This window comes from Gouania willdenowi, chromosome 10, assembly GCF_900634775.1.
Source record: "Gouania willdenowi chromosome 10, fGouWil2.1, whole genome shotgun sequence".
NCBI lineage: Eukaryota > Metazoa > Chordata > Actinopteri > Blenniiformes > Gobiesocidae > Gouania > Gouania willdenowi.
Window position 1 is genome coordinate 27,401,311 of NC_041053.1, and position 18,247 is coordinate 27,419,557.

The window sequence follows — 18,247 nt, forward strand, 5'->3', positions numbered from 1 at the left end:
CGGAGTACTTGATGCTAACGGGTGTCGACATGACTTCAACATGCAAAGTCATGGAAAGGGTTTAAAGTAGGGTGAATGGAACTTATTTTATTGTAAATATTAGTTGGATAAAATGTTTACAGTACTTAAAAGACCATAACTAACTCAAGTCTTATAACAAAGACACTATCCACTGATTTGACTTTATCACATGATAGAAGAACCATTTCATCCATCTGTGAATGGTCTTTTTTACTGGTTTTAGCCAGATTAGCCTGTCATTGTGGTTGACTGTGTACAGATGGACAGATCAGCAGTATCTGGATCTATTTTGCAATATTTATCCTCAATCCAGATCAATCCCTCTTTACAGTTTTGATGTTTTCATTCACACTTGTGCCTTTATTTCTGACTTTGTCTGGTGGTTTTTTTTTTTTTTTTTAATCAATAGGGAGAAGAAATTGTAGCTCTTTACAACACTAAGAAATAAAAAGAAAAAAATCTTAGTTTTTCTCAGTCGCTTTGGTACAATCATCCTTGACATAGGACAATGTTCCTCACTCCTCTTCCTCTTCTCTCTGGCTGTTGACCTCGTCCATTTCTTTCTTCTTCCACTGTCAGAAAGTACAGCATTGTGTTGTATTCCCTCCTATATACTGTATATACTTGCCAGTTGATTGATTTATTAGAGAAAGGGAACAATTTACCAAGTCAGGACAGATTTAGAAAAAAAAAGGAATGGAAATGAATAGGAATATTCTTGACATATTATGACAACGTGTTCAACCAATTTGCATGTAAAGACTGATGCTATGAACTAATGCCTAAATGTACTGGATGTACCAAAGCATATGAAACTTGTTCAAAGTTGAGAAACTGCTTTTTTGATGTGCACAAGTGACGCAATGATGTGAAGATTAAACAGATAGTTTTGACTATTTCAATTCTGATCTGAAAAATGTACCAAAGCGACTGAGAAAAACTGTAATTATGTGCACAAGAATCTGTAATGGAATATAAAAATAGTTAATTTTACTCCTGCTCTGACCTGCATTTAGGTCTTTTTAGATGTTGACGCAGATCTTTGTATTCATGATATCTCTTCAATACTTTCAGCTTGGTTTTGGTTTTTCATCATTCATCTGCAACATATGAGAAGTTTAAATATGCTATGATTAATCAACTGCCATAGCCGAATGTGATTAGATCAAAGGAAACCCCCTCAGTAGGAGCTTAACTTTAAAACTGCACTAAAATATATGTCTACATACATGACAGGGAGAAACTGGGGCTAATGGAGGCTTATTATCTATCTCTGGTGCACAAAGACAAAAAACAGTCACCTATTCTTGTGCAAGAGGCTGCTTGGTTGTCATAGCAACTGATATCCATTTTTATCCTTCATCTGACAGACCTAGTGGGCGGGACTTCTGACTATCATGTTTTCAAAGATATGAAGTACAATGAGATGGTACTCTTTTCCAGTAGCGTGTCACAACCTAAACAGTTTGAGACACAATTTATGGAATGATGACTGTAAAGTACAATCATTGACAGACAGACAGACAGACAGACAGACAGACAGACAGACAGACAGACAGACAGACAGATAGATAGATAGATAGATAGATAGATAGATAGATAGATATGTTTATACTAAGTAAACAAATAAAGAAATGAAAATATAAATAAAGAAATAAAATAATATTTTTTTTTGTTTATTGTATATTTTTCAAGGACTTTATGACAAGAATCTTTTCTAATAAAAAAGAAAATTAAAATAACACTCAAAGAAAAATAAATTTAATCTGAATTTACGGTATCAAAACCGGAAGTGAGTGCTTCAACCGTCTTGATGTTAAATTTCATTTCTGGTTTGGCATGTCAACTACATTTCCCATAATCCTTTGTCTGCTCTACGTCATCCAAAATGTCAGCACCCTGAGATCGTTGTGTATGGCTTGTGTTACTGTCGTTACTGCAGCACAGATATCCCGTGTTTTCAATCAGATATGTGCCACACCCTGTAGTGCGGACTCGGGTGGTTTACTGGTGGTCCTGACGGAGGGTGAACTATGTGGGTGTCACTGGTCCGGAGCTGCTGTGAGAGTCCTCTGCTCAGACGGCTGTCACAGTTCAAAACATGCAGGAGGAAGGTCCTGAGCTCCAGCCTCAGCTACACGGTGTTCAGACACCGATGGATGAAAACACTGCCCGTTTTATCCAGGAGTAGCAGCTCACTCTCAGACCAGGTAACAAGTTCTACTTAGTCACTCTGAGCGCACACACACACACACACGTATCTACCTTATTCCTGGAGGCGCTACTGTTAGCAATATGTGCACATCTGCAATGAAGTAGCATTTAGCAAGTGACTTCTAAAAAAAAAGGCCGTGGCTATGGATACGTTAAACGTATCAATAGACTGCCACTCTATGCATATCCCACTGACTTAAAATTCCGTCACTTGTATGTTAGCTCAGATGTATTTTTAGCAACCGCGCTAACGCTTTTATTTTAGCCCTATCCCTAACCATAAAATGTTTATTTTTTGTCGGATATATATTTTTAAAGGTGGAATTTGCTATGTTAAAAAAGGGATTCGAACCCACATTAGCGGAAGGAAGAATTCTTCAGTGCGACGCCTTAGATCACCCGGAAAAAACACAAGCTTATGTAGAAAAGGTCCAGAAACGTACCCATTGTCCCGGGGGTTAAAATTCATATCTCAATATTTTTTATCCAAACGGCGATATGAAGACAATTATAAGTTAAATATGCTGATGAAAAATGCCACACAGGCACATTTATTAATAAACATCTGCACAATATGTGCCACTTTTGTCTTTTTCCTCTATAAGGGACAGCACGTGTGAGTGAATTCTGTAGTGTGGCTTGTTCAGGGGAATATCTGGGTCAGGACACACTCGGTAATTCTTTTAATGCTTTTAATGCTATTCTGAGAAATAGTGAAAGCAGTGACTCCTAAAACAAATATTTTAAAACAAAATAAGCTTTAAATAAAAATATATCAATATAGGTGATATTGTAATTTTCTATATCGCCAAAATTGAAAACTGGTCATATCTTAAATCTCGATATTAGCTAGTCTTTTCAAAAAAAATCCTTCCTTTATTTCTTACTACTTCGCCCTGGGTGTGATATTTTCACTGGCTTTTAGCCATTTGTTTGTTGGTTAACAGGATTACGTCAAAAATCTTTTATGGATTTTGACAAAAATTTACCAAAGATTGAAGATTCTATTACATTTTGGAAGTGATCTGAAACAATATACTGATTCTGGATCAATTGCAAAAACTGAAAATCCCTATCTCTGATCATTGTCGAAACTTCAAAAATCTATACCTCCATTCGTAATTACCTTGTCTTCATAAATCTGAATCTGAATCAGATCTAAAAAGTGAATTTCTTGTCATTTAAAAAAAATGAATAAATAAATATGGGGGTATCCATACATTTGGACATGCTGTATTGTTATTCATGGGGATGGAAATGTCTTCCAATCCTTTGAAGTGTGAATGATTATGGTACAATGATCAGGATCACTCATCCAGATACAGTAACTGCCAATATCCGACAAAGAGGATATTTGGCCCTTGGCAGAGGTTTGCACTCTCTGATGGCTCTATCTATTCATAACACATCTATTAGTTGCACTAATATACAAGAAAAGCAGCTCCAGGAATGAGCTGCATGATCTGTACAATTGATATATAGTACACACATGTAGAGCCATAAGCGTCATAACAAAAGATGTCATTTAAAAAATAAATAAATAAAATAATATAATATATATATATATATATAATTTTGATCATTTTAATGTATTTTAGAAATAAAATAAAGATTTGTATAATATAAAACTACATATAAAATAATGTATCGTCACCTGAGAAAAAGCACTGATCTGTTGGTGAATCATGGACGTGGCTGTATGTTTGTGATGGTCAATGGCTGCTTGTTTATTTTATTTATTTATTTTTGTCTGTTATTCTTTAGGACTCTGTTGACCTGTCCAAGTTCCCCGTGGATAGAATCAGGAACTTTTGCATCATCGCCCACATAGACCATGGAAAAAGCACTTTGGCTGATCGCCTGTTGGAACTGACGGGTAGGATTTAACACGGCATCACATTGGAAAGGAGCAGTGTGTAGTAGAGCTGTACATTTTTACACAGAAATGTTAAAAAATGATTTAACTAATAATAATAATGGCTTGGATTTATATGGCGCTTTTTTCAAAGTGCATTACAGAAACCATTATTCATTCACACCAGTCACTCAGATCAGTGGTGGTAAGCTACAATGTAGCCACAGCTGCCTGGGACATACTGACAGAAGCGTAGCTGCCTTTTGTCACCTATGGCCCCTCTGACCACCATTCATGCACAATTCATACCCATTCATACTAGGCAATGTGGGTAAAGTGCCTTGCCCAAGTACACAATGACTTGGATAGAGCGGGATTCGAACCCCCAGCTAGGGCTGAGCGAATTTGGAAAATAAACTAATTGAGATTTTTTTTACCTAAATCTTGCGATTGCGATTTAATATGCAAATTTTTTCAAGGGCTTCTTGTCATAAATTTTTCAATGAACACAAGCAATAAATAAATCTGTTTCATAATAAACAACTTCAGATTTAAACTTTAAATAAATATAAAATATACATTTTAAAGCACAGATTACAACAATAAATCAAACAAATCTTTGGCTTTACCTCTTCATCATATCTAACTAACTTCACGCTTCATGAAACATGTAAACATGTGGACTGCACTTATTAAACACTCTCTGAACTTAACAGGACAGTACAAGACAGGACAAGAAAAAATGAAAAACAAAAAAATTGCAGCCTTTACAATTAGAAAATTGCGTTTTATGAGATTGCTATAATATCGCACATGCAATTAATAGTTCAGCCCTACCTCCAACCCTTCGGTTACTGGACAACCTACTCCACCACTGATCCACAGTCGCCCACATTTCCTACTTGCTTGTCCACATCCACACATGGACTCTGTAACAGAGCTGTGCTGCCACCATGAGCAAAAATGAGGGATTACACCCTATTGTACCTTGTTTAGATTTAAATATGATACGCTCCTGTTAACCCACACTTCTAGTAGACATGCCATAACCCAGTGGTTCCCAACCTTTTTTAGATCGTGACCCCATTTTTATATCTTATATTTCTAGTGACCCAAAAGGCTTTTTTTTTTTCTTTCTTTCTAGAATTAGTTTTTAATCATGTTTGATATACTGTGTTACAAATACAGAGTAACCAGGATCTCTGGACAAAGTGACACAGATGTGCCAGCTCAGATATTTTCATTCTGTATTTTACCTATAATTCATTTTTTTTTTTTCTCGTTTTTTCTTCTTTTCTTTATACTGCATTTTATGTAAACTAGATTTATATTTGAGAAAGTGAAAGTACAGAATACAGTTGTTTAACAGTGTGTGTTGTTTTAATTTGAAAAACATAAATAAATATATTTTTATTCAGTAATTAATTAGCAAAATGTATTAACTCTAAAACAGTGCTATGTCAAATGTGCCATGTGGGTAACAACATAATAGAAACTCCAATCTGAACCAAAGAAAATGGCTCAGTGTTAATCAGAAATGGCACGACTAAGAATGTATGGATCATGTTCAAATATGTGCCTTCATAAAAGTTTATGAAGAGACCATCAAATGGAAATTTTAAAAATAGTCACACAAAAAATAATAATTTACCTAGTAACGGTTTGGGAGTTGAAATGTAATGAATGACTTTACTTCTTTTAAAACGTACTTAAGTACAAGTAAAATGACTGATTTAGAAATATACTCAAAAAAGTACAAGTACCCATAAAAGCAACTCATTTACAGTAACGTGAGTACTTGTAATCCATTACTTTCACCTCTGGATGGCATTAAGACACCACAACCACCCAACATTAACATCTCAGTTGCTGTTTAAGCTCAGTTTAGCTGTTTCTAGGGGTGTTGGGAAAAAAACGATTTGGCGATATATCACGATATTATGTTGCGCGATTCTCGGATCGATTTAAAATGCATCCATATCAATGTTTTTTTTTTTTTATTTAATCTTTTTTTAACCAGGAAAGTCTTTTCCACTACAGCAGACATTGTAACTGCACAAAGAAGTGCACTGAAACCTGGGCATGTTGACCAGCTTGTGTTGTTTCAATAAAATCTAAAAAGAAAGAATTAACTTTCTGCATTTATTTGATGTTCTAGGCAAATACCTCAGTTAAGTTGCACTAAAGTCAAAGTTGGTTTAAAAGCCACAGGCAGATTATGTTATTTTTTTATTTGAAGTTGTTGGCACATGACATGTTAAAGCCAATGTTTAGTGTAAAAGATGCCAATAAAATATATCTCATACATAATGTTCTCATGAAGGTGTACACATTTACAGATTAGTTGTTTCTTAAGTCATATATTTTTAAAAAAAATTATACTTCAATATTGGGATATATATCGTATCGTGACCTATGGATACGAATAAAGGCAATACGCACCCCTAGCTGTTACTGTCGTACCTGCTGTTCTCAGGGTTACTGTCGTTGACCAACAGGTGCCATTGCAAAGACTGAGAAGAACAAACAGGTGCTGGACAAGCTTCAGGTTGAGAGAGAAAGAGGGATCACAGTGAAGGCTCAGACAGCCTCGTTGTTTTACAGCCACAACGGAGACGAATATCTGCTAAACCTCATTGACACGCCGGTAAGTTGACCACCAGGGGGAATCATCGAGTTCCCTTCTATCTGAAACTCTGTTTGCTTTTCTTTCAGGGTCATGTGGACTTCAGTTATGAAGTATCTCGCTCTATTTCTGCATGCCAGGGCGTCCTGTTGATAGTCGATGCCAATCAGGTACAGCATTGTATCCTGACATAGGTAGATATGAATTCTGCTGCACATAATGAGTAAACCATCATTATTTTGTCATATAAAGGGCATTCAGGCACAAACGGTGGCTAACTTCTACCTGGCTTTTGAGGCTCAGCTGACAATCATCCCCATCATCAATAAGGTGACGCTCACAAACAGAATCCACAATCTACCATTGTTTTCCAACATGACTCTAATGGTTCTGATGTTTCCCTCTCAGATTGATTTGAAAAATGCAGATCCAGAGCGAGTAGAGTCCCAGATTGAAACGATGTTTGATATGCCTCGTGAAGAGTGCATCAGAGTGAGTTAGATTACACATATAAAAACCTTCTTTTTAGCCTTAAAGTAGATCAGATTTCTTAAATTAGAAAGGTTTCCTCTTCTTCCCCCTTAGATTTCTGCTAAACTTGGAACAAATGTGGAAGCAGTTCTTCAAGCGGTTGTTGAAAGAATTCCACCGTGAGTATTATTTATTATTTCTCATTTCAAACACATCACTGGAGGTGAGTATTGGCATGGATGTTGCGATACGATATCTATCACGATACATGGGTCACGATTTGATATTATCAAGATATATTGCAATATTCTACCCAGTTAATATCAAAATTAAACATAGAGATGAAAAATCAAGTTGCTGTATATGTTCATCAGAAGATATTGATTATTCAGAGGACAAATTGAGTCAAAACTATTTGCTTCAAAAAATGTATTATTACCGGTAGTGTTTTTGCAAATTTTCACTGAAAAAAAGAAAATGCAGTTTTACACACTGCCATCATATAATAACGTGCAACAAGTTTCTTTTCACTGAAACTACTGTGTAGAAGTCTCAAAGTAACCATGACAACATAATGACGGCATTGTAACAACTGTAAGTGAGAACATTAAGGATAAATCACCCTGAGTTACTGACAATGCACAAAAATAAGAAAAAATACTTTCTCCTCGGTTTAAACACTGATCTGAACAGATTATATGAAAATAAAATGCCTGTGCAATTTTTCCAGCAGTGGAAAACACACGTCCACAAAAAATACGATAAGAAAAATAATGATTAAATATCAGAAAAAGAAAATGGATTTAAAATTGCGATATATTGTGAAATCGATTTTCTTTCCTACACATCACATTAGCATCCGGAGTTGAACCTCTTTTTTTTTTCTTTTTCTCCCCTCCTGCAGACCTGCGGCGAGCCCTGATGAGCCATTTAAAGCCTTGGTATTTGACTCCAATTACGACCACTACAGAGGAGTGGTGGCCAACATTGCTGTTTTTGGAGGTCGGGTCAGAAAAGGGGACAAGATCAAATCGGCCCACCTTGGGAAAACGTACGAGGTCAATGAGCTGGGCCTTCTGCAGCCAGACGAGCACCCGACACAGAAACTGTACGCTCATCTTAACATCACTATTTACTGTGTTTAACTCTGCATTCTGCCTTAATGACATGCTGGGAAATGGACAAATTTAATCAGCCAATAGTTCCTGACTTTAAAACTTCAGGTCTGCTTTCTACTTTCTCAGCAACAGTAAATGGAAAGCTTAATGACATAATCTGGTAGAAGATTCTGAGTGGCTCTTGAGCTAAAGGGAATATTCTACTTGTAAAGTTCTTCTATGACATAATATTTTCAAATGTAAAACCTAATATTACATTAAAAGTAAAAGTGTTAGGATTTTACAGATTAGATGGCAGCATTGCTACAAAGCAGTGGAACATTTTGACATTTGAATGGTGTAGATCGGTTTAGAATTGGCAGCATAATAGCAGGTCAAAATATGGTCAGAAGAATAAGAAATAATTTGGGAGTTAAAAGTGTTAAAATGTAATAATAATATAATAATTGCAGCTCTGCTTATTATAGATGATTAAATTCCTGTCCGTAATGGCTGTCATGATACCAGCAGGATGTTCTTGCATCATCTGTAGGTTTGCAGGCCAAGTAGGGTACATCATAGCAGGGATGAAGGACGTGAAGGAGGCTCAGATCGGTGACACCCTCTACTTGCAGGAGCAGCCAGTGGAAGCTCTCCCAGGGTTCAAACCTGCTAAAGCCATGGTGTTTGCTGGTAGGAAATGTTCTTACAACATGGTTGTGCTAAGACACTTTTCAGATTCCAGCAAGATTCTTTTTGTCTTTTTTTTGAGTATGTCATGTTTTCATTTATTTCCTAAGGAACAGTTGTCAGAATAAATTAAACCTTAACATACGCTTTAGGATTGTTTTAATGTAAGGGAGTTTTTGTGGCTCTTTCAGATTATATACAGGTTGGTCTGGGAGTGTGTTTGAGTGTGCTGCTCTCAATCAAACATGATCAAATTTGTGTTTCACTGAGCAAACCTTGGAGCAGTTAGACAGGAACATATTGTCTTATTTGTGCACTGTTATTTAACCCATCAGGCTTGTATCCTGTGGACCAGTCAGAGTATCCAGGCCTTCGCAGCGCCATTGAAAGGCTGACCCTGAACGACTCCAGTGTCACAGTGCAGAGGGACAGCAGTCTGGCTCTGGGAGCAGGATGGAGGTCTGATCACAGGAATTTACTTAGGCAACTTTAACACAAATTTGTTTTGTTAAAAATAATGTACTAATGTAATTTGAGAAAATATCTTATTGATTGTGTTCTAAACTGATGTTGAACATTTTTAAGAAATATTTGTTTTAATTGGAGAGCAAAGCTGGACCTCACTGCAATCAAAACCATGTATGTCCGTGCTAAATTGACATTGAATTTAGTTTTATAGAAAAATGAAATCACTGCATAATACCCAGTGTATATTTCTCCACCACATCTTTTCTTCTTCTTTATGTTTTTTAATTAGAAACCAAACATTGGGTATAAATGTGGATCCTCATTCTCTCGTTCTTCTACAGGCTTGGCTTCCTGGGACTTCTGCACATGGAGGTGTTCAATCAGAGGCTGGAGCAGGAGTACAATGCCTCTGTCATTGTGACCGCGCCCACAGTGCCCTACAAAGCAGTCCTTTCCTCCCCAAAACTGATCAAGGTATAAGCCTGATGTTATTTAGAATAACGGGCCTGCTGTGGACATCTTGGTACTTGTTAATGAGAACCAAAAGCACCATGATTCAAAGGTCACATGTCATGGTCAAAGTGTCTAGGACACACATGTCAAACTCAAGGCTCGGGGGGAAAATCTGGCCTTTAAGAGCATCCAATTTGGCCCACAGGAGAAAGTAAAAATGACATTGCACAAAAACATGAATCATGAAGTAAATTATCATTGAACTCAGGACTCACAGTTTTCCCACACTTTTATCACTGGCAGTCATTTTTAATCTCAAATTGTTGAAATAACTCCAAATATATGCAAAATCCTGTAATCTCCTCAAATTGTTCCCCAAAATTAAATTAAATTTTGTTAAAAAAAATAAATAAAAAAAAATCAAGGAAATTTAAGTCAGGATTCCTGTAGGGATTGATATCTGTCACTTAATGTTTAAATATTGTCAGTGCCTTAAATACTTTACACATCATTACGTGAAATGCAAACTAGGCCATTAAGGTTGAAATTACCAAACTCATATTTACCTACTTGTAATCAAACTTGTTCATATTTGGGCCCTGAACTAAAATGAGGTTGATACCACAGGTCTAGGAGGTTCTCCAAAGAATGAGAAAAGCCCTGTCCCATAAATGGTTTCCAATAATTGTATGTAAACTAAAAATAAATGGATATAAGGTATACATGTATGAGTGAGCCTTTTTGTTTTAGGCCAAAAATGACTTTGACTGAATGTTTTTTTTTTTTTTTTTTTTTTTTAAATACTTACAGAGCTTTTTTGCTTTTTAAATCATTCAATTATTTTTCTTTGTCCAGGAGCACGGCAGTGAGGAGATAACCATTGTGAATCCCGCTCAGTTTCCAGACAGATCGGTGGTGTCGGAGTATTTGGAGCCTATGGTCCTGGGAACTATTCTCGCTCCAGACACCTACACCGGCCAGATCATGTCACTCTGCTTGGTACATCCACTCATCCTACATTTGGTAGCATATGCTAGAATCTGACGCAGAGTTTTAGGACTACAATTAACCTACAAAGAAATATGCAAACAATAAAACCAGGGAAAACCCTGGCAAACAGGACGGCTACATTTTACAACTATCGTGGTTCAGATGGTAGAGGGGTCGTTTTCTGAACCAGAGGTTGGGGGTGGGGGGTTCGATCCCAGTCTATATCTGTCTGTGAGTTGAAGTGTCCTTGGGCAAGACACTGAACCCTAAGTTGCTTCCAGTGGTCGACTAGTGCCTTGCATGGCAGCTCTGTCCCATTGGTGTGTGAATGGGTGAATGAGCTGATATTGTTAAACGCTTAGAGACTACTTCAGTGTGGGGATAAAGCGCTCTATATATTAAGTCTATTTACCATTTATATTAGTTGCATTGTGTTTGTGTTGTTGCAGAACCGTCGAGCAGTCCAGAAGAACATGGTGTACATAGACGACCAGCGCGTCATGATGAAATATCTTTTCCCTTTAAATGAAATAGTTGTGGATTTTTACGACCAGCTTAAATCTCTGTCATCAGGATACGCGAGGTAGGCTAACACACTATGTAAATAAAGTAAGATTTTTTTTTTTTACTGCTTGTTTTGCTTGACCTACTGTTTCTAAATTCAAGACCCGTGTATCAATTGAGGTGCAGTGTTTTACATTAAATGTGATTTTATCTATTTTTTATTGTAACTATTTTGAGTACTTAATTGATTTACATATTCTTTCTCCCAGCTTTGATTATGAAAACACTGGCTATCAAAGAGCTGATCTCATAAAGATGGACATTCTGCTCAATGGACGACCCGTGGAAGAACTCACAACAGTGGTGCACAGGTACAAAACCTCCATGCTTTAAAGTTGATTGCATTTTCAATGTAAAACTATGTAGTGTATTTTCATCATCTCCTCTTAGAGACGCTTTAATTCTATACAGCTACGTATGCACAAATAATACACAAAAAACTACAAACACACATAATTAGGAATAAAATACATAAAATGAGAGAAATTACACAAAATTTGAAAAAATAAATACCCAAAAATATTCCAAATACATAAAAAGGTAATGATGATACACAAAATGACTCCAGTCATACAAAATGATGTGAAAAATATAATCTAAAACCCAAAACACATAAAGGCATCAAACATAAACCAGAGTACAATAAAAGTGCAACAAAAACACGCAAAAGTACAACAAAAATGGAGGAAAAAACGTTATTCTTAGAATTACTTTCCAAATTTGATCTTATGTCATGCAGTATTATAATGACCCCCAGACAAGGGCATTGTTCTATCAGTGACAGTAAAGTTACTTAACAGAAGTGATGCGGTACATGTAGGTCTGTTTTAATGGGCTTATACAGTGTGTGAAGGGCAGAAATGAACATACTAAAGCCTGTAGGGCACCTTACACCAGTGTTAACATAATATGATACAAGTTTATACTTTTTTTGTTTTTGTTTTTTACTACTATTTTTTTTCATTTTCAATATGGTATATAAACACATTGTTTGTGTTCATGTTCAAATAAAAAAAATATATTTAATTTTTTTGATTAACTTTCTCACTTGACTAACTCTAAGTTAAGACCTAATGCAAACAAAGGCATAATTAATAAGACTATGATTAAAATGTAAACTAGTACTAAAAAAATTATAATTCAATTAGAACTATGTAAATCCCAGCTGTGGCTATTTTTAAAGTTGCCACAAGTGTTAATGTTAAGAAGAAGACATGATAAATCAGAAGAGTTTTATTGCTAGTGATAGTTTTCATTTTTTACAACTTCATGAAAAAGGCTCCTTCAATCCTAAAATAAGCAGTAGTTTAGAATGCTGTGATTTCAACTCTTGTATGGTTAATCATTTTTTGTGCTTTGAGTGGTAACAAGTGTGCTTTTTTTTTTTTTTTTTTTCAGAGGTAGTGCGTACAGTACAGGGAAAGAATTGTGTGAGCGACTAAAGGAATCAATCCCTAGGCAGATGTTTGAGATTGCTGTGCAGGCAGCCCTCGGAAGTAAAATTATTGCTCGAGAAACGTAAGTACAAAAATTGGCACGACACCAAAAATTACACATATGCAATGAAAAATCTGGTCTTATCTACAATTGTGCCTCTTTCAGAATAAAGGCCTATAGAAAGAATGTTCTTGCTAAATGTGTAAGTGAATCGCTCTTTTTCGCGCTTGCATAAACCTCAGCTGTGCAAACGCATCACTCGTGATCTAAATGAGGTTTTGTTTGCTTGGTAGTATGGAGGTGACATAACCCGGAAGATGAAGCTGCTGAAGAGACAGGCAGAGGGAAAAAAGAAGATGAGACGGATCGGCAACATTGACGTCCCCAAAGATGCATTTATTAGTGTTCTGAAGAGGAAAGACAAATAGACTGAAAACGCAATCTAAGTAATATATGTGTATATTACTTATATAAATACAGTAGATCATTTAATGTACAACACCTGATGTGAAGTTAGTCTGCTGCACAGTTTTCTTTGAATAAACTACAGCAAGCTCAATTTGTAGTTAAGTTTCTCTGTGACTATTTAACATCAGTTTCCATGTTAATTAACCAAATGCAACAAAGTGGTTTCCTACATGGTGTCATACATGGGCTGCTGTCATCATTTATACATTATATACACCTACTGTATTTACATTTAAACTATATTTTAATAATAAAAATAAGCCATCAATGCATTCAGTTGTCTGGTCCTTTTAAACACACAACCTTTCCAAAACAAACTGTTTTTTTAACCACTATTTGCTGCTGAAGCATTATTTTTATGATGACTTTCTGGTCCGAAAGCTTTTGACAGCGATGGAGTGAAATCTCTGATCGTATCATCAAATTCATCACACGTCTGTGACAGCAGCAATCCTGCTGCCAGTTTTGTGATTGAAAAGGTTTGTAAGTGTAAAGGGATCAAATCGGCCACCTTTACTTTTCTATCAACATAATGAAGTTTCCAACGTAGGGCTGGGTGATATTTTTTCTTAAAATGGTGATATACAATTTAAATCTCAATATTTTTAACTAATTTACCAGAAAGACAATTCTGGGTTAAATGTTGTGATGCAAAATACCACACAAGCACATTTAATAACAAACAGCTGCACAATGGTTGCTACTTTTAGCTTTTTCTCCTCTAAGGGACAGCAGTGTGGCTTGTTTAAGGGAATGTCTGGGTTAGCACCTACTCGGAAATCTATCTAACTGTGCTTTTTATGCTATTCTGAAGTCGCAAATGCAGCCACTCTTAAAAGGAGTACTTTATTACAAAATAAGATATAAAATAGAAATATATAATTATAGGCGATATTGTAATTTTCTATATCATCAAAACTCTTCAGTCTCGATATATTGCCCCGACTGCTCTGACGTACATTTTTTTATTTCATTTTTTGAGAGAAAAAATATCTTCTGGTACTGGTGATAAAGCATTTACTCTTTTCCCCAACGTGGTCATTTTTATTCTAATTGTAAATTCTAGTGTAGGTATTAAAATGTAATAATAGTGTTAAAATGGCAGTGAGAGCTATTAGAAGGTATTACGTTACAACTTTTCAAGAATTGCCGTTTGAGTTCAAATAAATACGGAAGCCCATTTCTGCCACTATATAAAAAATTATCACAGCAAGTCAAAATTATCAGAAAGAAAGTCATAATTATAAGAAAAGTAATAATCATGAGATAGAAATATAAGTATAATAATTAATTAATAATAATTATAAGAAAGAAAGTCAGAATTCAACATATGGTACATAGTATACAAAGTAGTAGAAGTGCATACCTGGAAATAAGTCTTTATTGCAAAATGATTATGTCACGTGCTTCTTTGCAACTTTTCATTAAAAATACTTTTCTCACTTTTTCTCATCATTATGACTACTAACTCATAATTATGACTTGTCATAGTGATTTTTTTTTTAAAATTTTTAATTAATTTTAGTGGCGGAAACGGGCTTCCATAAATAATAATAATAATTGTGGATCTGGAAATACAGGTAAGAAATAGAACTGAGCGAATGAGCACGTTTTGACTCCAACCCCGACCCGTAGTTTCTTGTTGCTGCTAAAAGCGGAAGTCTGTGAATGGGACAACACTGGCTGTTATCAGCAGTAGTTGTAGTCTAAAGGACGGCTTTCACAACAGAAGAAAATAGTTATTGACCCCATATTCTGACGAGGAGCCTTGTCGTTTGTCCTCTGACGGTGTTTCCCGTTTAAATGAGACGCCATGGAGCTCTCTGTGGTTCTTTATCAGGGTGATTATTAGTCCGTAGCGGCAGCTAGCGCTGTCGCCTGTCCCGTCTCTGACTCTTGTTGTTCACCTGGCATCACCATGAAAATCCGTTCGTCGGTTTTCGCCTCCTTTGTTTTATTACTCGAGGTGGTTGGTATCGTCCTCTTCCTGCGGGGTTTTTTCCCTGTACCCGTCAAATCCTCCTTGGCGTCCAAGAGTCAGCTGTCAGAGCAACCTCTGGAGCCACTGACAGGTGAGTGCAGCCTAGGGCTCGGCGATATGGACCAAAACTCATATCTCGATATTTTTTTCTCAAAATGGCGATATACGATATAATGCTGCATTCAGTTGCACTCGGAACTCGGATAAACTTGACAGAACAAATTGGAAAAGTGCAATAAAACGATCCTTGAGCTTGGAACCCCGACTCGGGAACTCGGACAGGATTCAAGCACCCTGAGTCAGTCACTTTCTCCTCAACTTTTACGTGCTGTTTAATTTAATTTAATTTAATTTGGCATGTGTGTTACCAAAAGTGCATAATAATTCTGTAGTAGTATTTCCATCCTTACTTTGTTCATTTGAACGCCACTCTGCACAAGTAATGGTACCGATATAGTTCTATGCACTCTCTACAGTCTATGGTTCTATGAAGCATGCAGGATCCACACCGCTGGTGCATTCAAGTCTTACTTAAAGTTAAACATGTCTTTTTCTCTCTCTTTCTCACTTACCCAAGGAGGTAATATATTTCCCCAACTAGCATTTTTGCTTCTCGAAAAATATATAATTAAACATGGCCGGCCGGCCATGTTTTCCGAGCTTACTGAATAAAAGTCATTTACTTCGGAGGTCGGAACTAACGACCCGGATCTTTCCAGGTTCCAAGTGCAATCGAACGTAACATATATCTTGATTATTTTAATTCAGATGAAGTCTGAGCAGAAAAAAAAACATTTCTCATTGAATTTTGCTGATGCTAAATGCCACACAGGCACATTTATTAACAAACAGTTGCAGAACATGTGGCACTTTTGGCTTTTTCTCTCATATGGGACAGCACCTGTGAGTGAGTTCTGTGGTGTGGCTTGTTTAGTGGTAGATTTAGGTTGGAAGACAATCAACAATCCATCTAACTATGATGTAGATTAATTGTTATAGACCGTTAATCAACTACACTGATCAATAGGCTGGCTCTAGTGTCTATGAAGCGTTGCTGGTTGATACAGCATGAAAAAATGAAATTTTCTTTCCAAGCTGAAAACTGCCCCAGAAGTCAGTCGGTAGTTAAAATGATGACCTGTTAAAGTGGAACATGCTCTCTGACTGTGCTCATGCCTGCAGGGAGCCCTCCTAACTCCTCACGCCTCCCTCCGCCTCTGTTTAAGAGGGTGGTCATCGTTCTGGTGGATGCGCTTCGAGAAGACTTTGTTTTTGGAGCCAATGGCCGCACCCACATGCCTTACACCAGACACCTGGTGGAAAAAGGCTCATCACACAGCTTTGTGGCCAAGGCCAGACCCCCTACTGTCACCATGCCCAGAATTAAGGTACAGGCGCTGTCAGAATGTTTAATAATAAAGCATTCACCAGTCACTTTATTTTTTATGTATATATCATCATTGTACTGTATTTAAACACTATCCCAATTGATTTGAACTTGTCACTTTTACAGTATATTGTCAGTAGATTTGATCTGTGCAGCAGTTTTCTGTTTGTTGAGCGATCAAATGTTGGATGGTCAGTTCTACAAGATTTATCATGGTTTATTGGTTCTGGAGAAAGAAATCCTTAGTTTGCATATAATGTAAAAGCTCCCGAGTGACAGACTTTTCTGTCTTACTAAAATAAAGACAGGTTTACACAGGCTGTGCTGGAGTGTGTCATGTTGATGTGGAGGAGGGGTGATGGGATAGGGCACAGCCAGATTTTGAAGCAAAGCAGATGTTTCTCTCTAATCCAGGGGTTTAGTGTGGGGGGAAATCTGAATGATTTCTTTGAAAGAATGCACTGATATGCAGCTTCACTGTGATTCTGCAGCAAGAAACACAGTGGAGATGAGGCATTTAGAGAGTATTTTCTCATCTTTCTCAAATGCACTTTTAATTTGTACACTGATTGAGCACAAGCATGACTAAAACACTTCTGAGAGTTCAGCAGATTCATCTTGTTCTTATGTATTAACTGGGACTAAGTTCTCCTAATCATTCTCAACTTCTCAGTCTAATATGAAACATTTGAGTAAATGGTTTGATTTGATTTACAGTATTGATTTATTTTGATCATGTAAATGACAACTTAAAAACAGTTTAAACTAAATTAACATCAAGAAATAACAACAAAACAGTATCTTGCATCTTCAAATTCTCACGCGTCTCAGTTTACATGAACAAAAAGAAGTAGGAATAAGTATCAATGTATCTAATTCTACCCCTTTAAGATAACCTGAACCTAATTGTGTTTATTTAAAGGACGGATTATTAAAAAAGATGCCCTTTATTAGGATTTGCAATTGTTTAAACTGCTGAATTAGTCTAGGGTTGTGCTTTTAGTTTGATTTTAAAAACAAAACAACACAACCCAATTTGATTGCAATGTCTTTTATACTTTGCAAGAAGCCAATCCTTAAGAGTGGCCTTTCAAATTTATGAAACCCAAATACAAAGTTGGTCTTTAGAATATTGGGATCCTCTTATCCTCTTTAACACATACAGTATGTTCTTCTTTGAAATCAAATAAAAGTGTTTACTGACGGAACTAATTGATACTCCTATTTTCAATGCGCTTCTCCAATCAAAAAAAACGATAATTCTGCCCTTTTGTTGTTTCAACCAATAAATTCGTTTTTCGACAAAATGATGTGCATCATTAAATAGCGATCAGTAGAGGGCAGTACAGTGTAACTTCTTTTTACTGCCTGTACTGTCACTGCATTGCACCCAACTAACTTGTACATTAGTCAACTTATAAATCATAATGTCTCTGTGAAACTGTCATTCACCTCCACACAGACTGCATCAAGTAATGGGATTGTCAGTGTGCTGAGCAATAATTCATATTGTATTTTATGCAGT

At 36.3% G+C, this 18,247-nt stretch overlaps 2 protein-coding genes across 4 annotated transcripts in view; both read left to right on the top strand.

Annotated features, from left to right (window-relative positions):
• Nucleotides 1-1,899: 1,899 nt before the first annotated feature.
• guf1 (GTP binding elongation factor GUF1) lies at nucleotides 1,900-13,614 on the top strand. The gene is made up of 17 exons (XM_028459747.1): nucleotides 1,900-2,231; nucleotides 4,000-4,111; nucleotides 6,589-6,737; nucleotides 6,806-6,886; nucleotides 6,969-7,046; nucleotides 7,125-7,208; nucleotides 7,302-7,366; nucleotides 8,092-8,295; nucleotides 8,838-8,977; nucleotides 9,310-9,433; nucleotides 9,784-9,916; nucleotides 10,751-10,894; nucleotides 11,335-11,468; nucleotides 11,659-11,760; nucleotides 12,848-12,967; nucleotides 13,052-13,088; nucleotides 13,180-13,614. Exons 1-17 carry the CDS (start codon nucleotides 2,055-2,057, stop codon nucleotides 13,312-13,314), a joined length of 2,019 nt encoding a protein of 672 aa, XP_028315548.1. The 5' UTR covers nucleotides 1,900-2,054; the 3' UTR covers nucleotides 13,315-13,614.
• Nucleotides 13,615-15,013: 1,399 nt separating this feature from the next.
• Nucleotides 15,014-18,247, top strand: part of pigg (phosphatidylinositol glycan anchor biosynthesis class G (EMM blood group)) — a 55,418-nt gene continuing 52,184 nt past the window's right edge. For all 3 annotated transcript variants that reach the window (XM_028460140.1, XM_028460142.1, XM_028460141.1), the window contains exons 1-2: nucleotides 15,014-15,426; nucleotides 16,518-16,723. In XM_028460140.1, the coding sequence (XP_028315941.1) occupies nucleotides 15,273-15,426; nucleotides 16,518-16,723 (360 nt within the window). In that variant the 5' untranslated portion in view covers nucleotides 15,014-15,272. The remainder of the gene's footprint in view (nucleotides 15,427-16,517; nucleotides 16,724-18,247) is intronic.

Bases quoted from the DNA above. Each gene is read 5' to 3' on its own strand.
- guf1 (XM_028459747.1), top strand. From the start codon at position 2,055: ATGTGGGTGTCACTGGTCCGGAGCTGCTGTGAGAGTCCTCTGCTCAGA. The intron at 4,112-6,588 runs GTAGGATTTAAC...GTTGACCAACAG, and splicing joins TCGCCTGTTGGAACTGACGG to GTGCCATTGCAAAGACTGAG. The intron at 13,089-13,179 runs GTAAGTGAATCG...TTTGCTTGGTAG, and splicing joins AGAATGTTCTTGCTAAATGT to TATGGAGGTGACATAACCCG.